At 46.4% G+C, this 7,492-nt stretch overlaps 1 protein-coding gene across 1 annotated transcript; it reads left to right on the top strand.

Annotated features, from left to right (window-relative positions):
* The first annotated feature begins 3,417 nt into the window (after positions 1-3,417).
* Positions 3,418-4,482, top strand: LOC138098003 (N-acetyllactosaminide beta-1,6-N-acetylglucosaminyl-transferase-like). The gene has a single exon (XM_068994206.1). It carries the CDS (start codon positions 3,418-3,420, stop codon positions 4,480-4,482), a length of 1,065 nt encoding a protein of 354 aa, XP_068850307.1.
* Positions 4,483-7,492: the final 3,010 nt, after the last annotated feature.

Below are 7,492 nucleotides of genomic sequence, written 5' to 3'. Positions count from 1 at the left end.
GCTCTGAAGCACAGGCTCAGCAGCTGTAGCAGAGCGCCCGGGCTTGGTTTCTCCATGGCCTGTGAAACCTTCCTGGACCAGGGATCGAACCAGTGTACCCTGCATCGGCAGGGAGATTCCTATCCACTGGACCACCAGGGAAGCCCAGTGCTCTGCCTTCTTGATTCTGTTCTGAAACAGATGAGCTGGGTATGGAGACGGGACAGGGGCTCCATGCCAGCAAAGAAGTCCAGCTCTGGGGCCAGTTGGATAGGACTTGAATTCCAACCCAGGCTGCCGTCAGTAGGGGGCTTCAGACAAGTCATCTCACACAACCGAACTTCTCTGGGTGGGTTTCTAACCCTGACAGCCACGCGATTCCTAAGACCCTCACCAACTGGCCTGGGACTCTCACTCCTTCTCCAGGAGATCTTCCCGACCCAGGGATTGAACTTGGGTCTCCTGCATTGCAGGCGGATTCTTTACCGTCTGAACCACCAGGGAAAACTCTAAATTACAAGAGAAGGACTAAAATAAAAAGATTTGATTTTGATGGGTGTGCCTAGGACGTTGGGAAAATTTTTATTCTTAAGACGTATCTAATTCTGCAATGAATAATAGAAGCGATGCATATCGCTGCCTTCATATGCTCTCCTGGCTCCTTAGCAGTTGCTGCCCGAACGTTCCAAAGAATTACCAGGAGTACCTGGGGCTCCAGACCTTGCTTGCTTTTTTTCCACCCGATCTACTTTGTCTCTTGTCCCATTTTTTTCAAAAACTCTGTTAGATGTCCTCGTCTCCAATGACTTTTTATTTGGCCCCAGACCAATGAGCATGTAGGATCTTAGTTCCCCAAGTAGGGATTGAACCTGAGCCCCCTGCAGTGGAAGCACTGAGTGCTAACCACTGGACTGCCAGGGCAGGCCCCGAGTGGCTTAATGAGATGAATGGAAGTTATTGCTATGCTGTTTTTCCTGAATAACTCAGCAAAACAATTTGCTTCCTCATGAGACATTCATAAATGTCCTTGTGGAGACTGTGACCAGCTGGTGGGGTTGGGATTTTGAGATCTGGCAGGTTTTTTTCAGCAATGCTCAAATGCCACGTTGAGCACTTCTGATGTCTTCAAAGACAGGTTCTTCCTTTGGAGTTGCCCCCAGTCTGCTGCTGCTGCTGCTAAGTCCCTGCAGTCATGTCCAACTGTGTGCGACCCCATAGACGGCAGACCACCAGGATCCCCCGTCCCTGGGATTCTCCAGGCAAGAACACTGGAGTGGGTTGCCATTGCCTTCTCCAATGCATGAAAGTGAAAAGTGAAAGTGAAGTTGCTCAATCGTGTCCGACTCAGTCTAGTGGGGAATAAAATGCTGTAATGGCAAGAATTCTCCCTCCTGTCAAGCAAGAGCTAGTCCACCAGGCCGAGCTATGAGCCACACGGCCTCTGAGTGGCAGCACCACATTTTGCCAAAGTCAGAGTCACGCTGGAGTCAGGCAAAGTGTTCTCTGAATTTCCAGTTCACTCGAGTCTCAGGTGAGACTCTCCAAGTGACCGTGTGCAGGTAAGACCAGCAGAACAATGCATTTTAGTGGATTCTCTGCGTTTACAATCTGTAAACAAATGGCTATGTTCCAGCGGCCTTTTATTCATGGACACTGAAATTTGAATTTCACATGCCATGAAATATTTTTTCTTTCTTCAAATTTTCTTTCAGCCATTCAAAACTGCACACAGTGGAGAAGGACATGGCAACCCACTCCAGTATTCTTGCCTGGAGAATCCCTTGGACAGAGGAGCCTGGTGGGCTAAGTCCACAAGATCCCAAAGAGTCGAACACGACCAAAGTGACTTAGCGTGCGCGCACGGTGTGGAAGAACTAAGTTCTCATCTACCATGGGAGAAAGTCAATATACAATGTCTAAGACTAGTAAATCGAGATAGAGCAGTAAAGGCTATTTTTCAAAATGCACACAAACCGTACAAAAACATATGGCAGGGACTTCTCCGGCAGTCCAGTGGTTAAGACTCTGTGCTTGCAAAAATGAAGACTCTGCCCTTCTGCCTTTCCAATGTGGGTAGCACGGGTTCGATTCCTTGTTGGGGAATTAAGATTCCACATGCTATGCGCCCCCCAAAAATGACAGGTGGATTGCCCCCCGCCCCGCCACGATGCCCATTGTAGTTTTGCCCACCCCTGGTGTAGAGGGAAGAAGAAGGACCAGACTTAATTTTATGATGCATGCCTATTATCAAGCAGGTGCCAAAAACACTGTGATCAGTAGACAGAAATCACCTTCCATGGGCTGGCAGTGGGGCAAACAGACAGACTGGGGCACCAGGTCCTAGCGGAACAGGAAGGGCTCCTAAATATACAACGTCTAAAATTGGTAAATCAAGATAGAGCAGTAAAGGGTATTTTAAAAAATGCACACAAACATGGGAGGCAGGGAAGGGTGCCACACAAGGGCCCGGTGGACGGGAGGATCTCATCAAGTAAACGTGTGGGAAGAGAATATTCCAGGTAGAGTTGAAACCTTGCTAGAGTCAGGTAAATGGGCTTCAGTCTCCTCCTGTGGGTATAACGCCCACGCTCACCTCCCAGACCATCAGTGAGAAAGTGGAGCCGAGAGTGCCATAGAGGGACTTCCCTAGCAGTCCAGTGGTTAAGACTACACGCTTCCACCGTAGGGGGCCCGGGTTCAATCCTTGGCCAGGGAACTAAGATTCCGCATGCCACTTAGTGCAGCAAAAAAAAAAAAAAAAGTGTGATAAAAAGTCAGGGACAGTTCATTTTCAAGGTGCTGCATTTGCGACTTGAGTGAGCTGGTCTGAACGATCTGCACGATTCCATCCAATCCTGCATTTCAATGAATTCTTGATTTTTATCTTCAGGTAGAGGGATACACTGCTGTTGAGAAATTCTGGGGGCCGTCAGGATTAGTATCAGTCAGTGCTAGCGGTGACCCGCCTCATGACAAGTGAGACGGGCCCCAAACTGAAGAAATAAGCTGTCCCCTGAGCTTAAAGACGACATCAGTCGTGGTGATGAGGTCTCCCTCTGGCAGGGGGTAAAAGGGCTGTAAGAAGGACCCACATTCAACATCCTCCTCCCCGCCCTCCCGGGAGAATACCCTGAGTTGGCAGCCGTGACAGGTGTGCAGGGTCTTAACTTGAGGTTGAGCTGGACCAAGGTGACACCATCAAGCAGTTCTTGCTCCATTGGCCCCAGTGCCTCATGTTCTTGGATCCACTCAGTCCCTTCATTGTAAAAGAAGAACTTCAAGCTTGGGGTTGACCCCTTGACCCTTAAGTGAGAGGCAGTATTTCTCTTCTTGCTCAAAATCAGAAATAGGAGTTGATTCTCCAACAGTCAGAGGATGAAGCTGCAGCTGAGTTTGTAACGATACAGAGTGACGAACGCAGGAGAGGTGGTGGGAAGCATGACGCTGAAGTTGTTCGAGTTTGTCGTGGGATTTATGGCCATTTCTATAACTCTTTGGTTCCTGTATATCAACAATTTCGACCTGCCAAAACACCTGCTAGTGCGGAAAATCGCAAACTCTTCGGTGCTTGCAGAGGCCTGTGACATGGTTGTAGCAGGAAAGAAAATCTTGGGTGGAAATACACCAATGACGCCACTGAAAGACATAACTTGCCAACAATACCTGACCCAGAATCACTACATAATGAAACCTCTGTCCAAAGGAGAAGCTGAGTTCCCTTTGGCATATGTCATGGTCATCCACAAAGACCTGGATACATTCCAGAGGCTCTTCAGGGCTGTCTACATGCCTCAGAACGACTACGGTGTTCACGTGGATGAGAAAGCAACAGCTGAATTTAAAGATGCAGTGGAGCAATTACTGAGCTGCTTCCCACATGCCTTCCTTGCTTCCAAGATGGAGTCTATGGTCTACGCAGGAATTTCCAGGCTCCAGGCTGACCTGAACTGCCTGCAAGACCTCATAGACTCAGAGGTCCCGTGGAAATACACCATCAACACCTGCGGGCAAGATTTCCCCCTGAAAACTAACAGGGAGATCATCCAGCATCTCAAAGGAATTAAAGGAAAAAACATCACCCCCAGGGTGCTGCCTCCTTCTCACATTATCAGAAGGACTAAATACAGGCACTTGGAGCAGAGATATAGTTTGTTTTCCTTCATGCTGTGGATTTGGATAAGAAAAATGCCTCCTCCCCATAATCTCACCATTTACTTCGGTTCCACCTACGTAGCGCTTACGAGAGAATTTGTTAATTTTGTTCTCCGAGTCCAGAGGGCTCTTGACTTACTTGAGTGGTCGAGGGACACGTACTCTCCTGATGAGCATTTCTGGGTGACACTGAACAGGATTCCAGGTATGTGGGACTTGATTCTACATAAAGTCTGGAAGCATTGTGCGTATATGTGCGTGTGTTTGTGTGCAAGTATTTTACACTTTGAAATTGTCCTGAATTGTATTACATATACTCACCTTTGGGCCTCCCTGGTGGCTCTGCGGTAAAGAATTCTCGCCTGCAATGCAGGAGATGCAGGGTCGATCCCTGGGTCGGGAAGATCCCCTGGAGGGGGGTATGGGAATCCACTCCAGTATTCTTGCCTGAAAAGTCTCATGGACAGAGGAGCTTGGTGGGCTACAGTCCATAGGGTTGCAAAGAGCTGGACACTACTAAAGTGACTATGCACGCATGCATATTCACCTATGTTTCCAGCTTTATGGACACTCTATAAATTTTTGTGTGTCTGTTGCAAGGAATTCATATAAGGAAGTTAACCGTCTTACATATCAATAAATAGTTTGTTTAGAGAAAGTGCCTATCAAATTTTGACATGGTCATATGTCTTTGATACGACAAGTGAAACTGGTTTTTTTTAAAATCAATTATAGTATGTTGTTTGTGAAAATCTCTCAATCATGTCCAACTCTTTGCAACTTCGTGGGCTGAACACTCCACAGAGTTCTCCAGGCCAGAACACTGGAGTGGGTAGCCTTTCCCTACTCCAGGGGATCTTCCCAACCCAGGGATCAAAACCAGGTCTCCCACATCGCAGGCAGATTCTTTACCAGCTGAGCCACAAGAGAAGCCTAAGAATACTGGAGTGGGTAGCCTATCCCTCTCCAGCAGATTTTCCCTACCCAGGAATCGAACCAGGGTCTCCTTCATTGCAGGCGGATTCTTCCAGTTATTTGCGATGTGGGTTATTCATAATGGTTTCATTTTATGTGAATTTGAATCACTCAAGTTTGAAAAGTTTGAGGTCTGAAAAATGTCAACAAAATTTCGATAAGAACAATGTGAAATAATTCAGCCTTTCCAAATCAATTTTAATTGACCAGAACTTTCCAGAATTCCAGACTGTCAGACAAGTGAACTGTAGACTACACTTAGGCCTGGCCACATGGCAGTCTCACTTTGGTGAATGGAAACCTGCCATCCTCTGTCAGCTCTGTGCTCTAGGCTTGCATGAGTCAAGAACTCACCCTTTGTGTAGAATCTGAAAACCCTGTACTAGTTATTGATGAGCAGAATACTAAAATAATTTTTTTCTTGGGACTTCCTTAGTGGTCCAGTGGTTGGGAATCTTCTTTCCAAAGCAGGGGATGCAGGTTCGATTCCTGATTGGGGAACTCAGATCCCACGTGCCAAGGGGTGACTAAGTGCACGTCCCGCAACCGCTGAGCCAGTACGCTGTGACTAAGACCCAATGCAGCCAAATGAATAAAATAATAATTTAAAAATTTTCTTATTATAAAATACAATCCTACTGTAGGAAATACGAGAAATAAAGAAAAGTCGGTATGTAAAAACTAAGAAAATTTTAAAAAGCAAAAGTTATACATTGCACAAGTTGAGAAATAATTGCTGTGCATATATATTCGGTAATTGCATTCTTTTTCATAGTATGGATGTACTAGAATTTGCTTAACAATTCCTCAGTTGTTGAGCGTGTGTTTCCAATTTTTTCACTATGGAAAATGCTATTGCAATTAATGCTGGGAAGTGTCAAAACTAAGTCACACCTTTTCACATACAGCTTTGTCAGGTGTCAGCATTTCTACCTCTGGAATGAATTCAGACCCAACTCTTTTAAAGGTCACTCCAGATCTGGGGCTATAGGCTTTCCCACCTGGGACTAAATTTGAGGTGAACTTTAAGCACAAAGAATCTGCAAAGAGGACTCCCTGGTGCTCTAGTGGCTAAGACCCCTCACTTCCTGGAGTTCTAGGGGTCTGGGTGCCAACCCTGATCTGGGAACTAGATCCCACATGCTGCAGCTAAGACCTAATGAAACCAAATACATAAAATAAAATTTAAAATAAATATTAAAAAAAAAAAGAATCTGTGAAGAAAATTTGAAAGTTCTTTCTCTAGGAAAAGCAAACTTCTGCATGGGTAAATTGGACGGTAGTCTCAGGAAAGTTGTGGTTTAGTTGCTCAGTCATGTCTGACTCTTTGTAACCCCATGGACTGCAGCCTGCCAGGCTTCCCTGTCCGAGGGATTTCCCAGGCAAGAATACTGGAGCGGGTTGCCATTTCCTTCTTCAGGGGACCATCCTGACCCAGGCATGGAACCCGAGTCTCCTGCGTTGGCATGGGCCCTATTTTGAGTGTCCTAGTGGGAGAGGCGGTTATATCAAGGACACTCATCTCCCCCACGGCAACATCTTACAACATTTCCGGAGTTGGAAGCATTAGATTCAAAGCTTCCAGGACTATGTAGGGGAGGGTAAGCCGGTGTTGGATAACAGTAACTTGAGACTCCAAGACTCCAGCTTATTTTAGGTCTCAATCTTTGCGACTCTGAAGGACAGGCCTTTGGGACTGGGACTGAGGCAAACAGAACGTTATGCTTCCACATTCCAGCTTCTGTTATTCTGCGTTTAAATAGCAGCGTGAACTCCAATAAAGGGCCTCCATCATAAGAGAGGGAGAGGATTCGCACTAGGATGTTCCCAGGCAACTTTATCCTCCTGGGAATGGAGAGCGATAGAAAGGGGTCAATTTGCTAGAAAACTACTGAGGGAAGAGGTTTTCTGGAAACATCACCTCTTTTTTTTAAAACTGAAGTATAGTTGATTTACATGTTCTTTTAGTTTCTAGTATATGGCAAAGGGATTCACTTAGATATATTCTTTTTCAGATTATTTTCCATCGTAGGTTATTACAAGATACTTCCCAGGTGGCGCTAGTGGTAAAGAACCGGTCTGCCAATGCAGGATATGTAAGAGATGTGGGTTCAATCCCTGGGTAGGGAAGATCCCCTGGAGAATGAAATGGCAACCCACCCCAGTATTCTTGCTCGGAAATCCCATGGATAGAGGAGCCTGGTGGGCTACAGCAGGCTCATAGGGCTGCAAAGAGTGGGACACGACTGAGCAACTTAGCAGGCAACCCTGAGCTGCTCTTCATCTGGCAGCGCTTGGCCTCAGCTTTGCATTATACCAGTGATATTTAATGGGCTGTTTTGACAAGAACCAGCTTTGGGCTTCCCTGGCGGCCCGCTGGTTAAGA

Source organism: Capricornis sumatraensis, chromosome 22 (assembly GCF_032405125.1).
Source record: "Capricornis sumatraensis isolate serow.1 chromosome 22, serow.2, whole genome shotgun sequence".
NCBI classification, from domain to species: Eukaryota; Metazoa; Chordata; class Mammalia; order Artiodactyla; family Bovidae; genus Capricornis; species Capricornis sumatraensis.
Note: the sequence above shows the minus strand (reverse complement) of the source record. Positions and strands in the feature narration are given on the sequence as shown.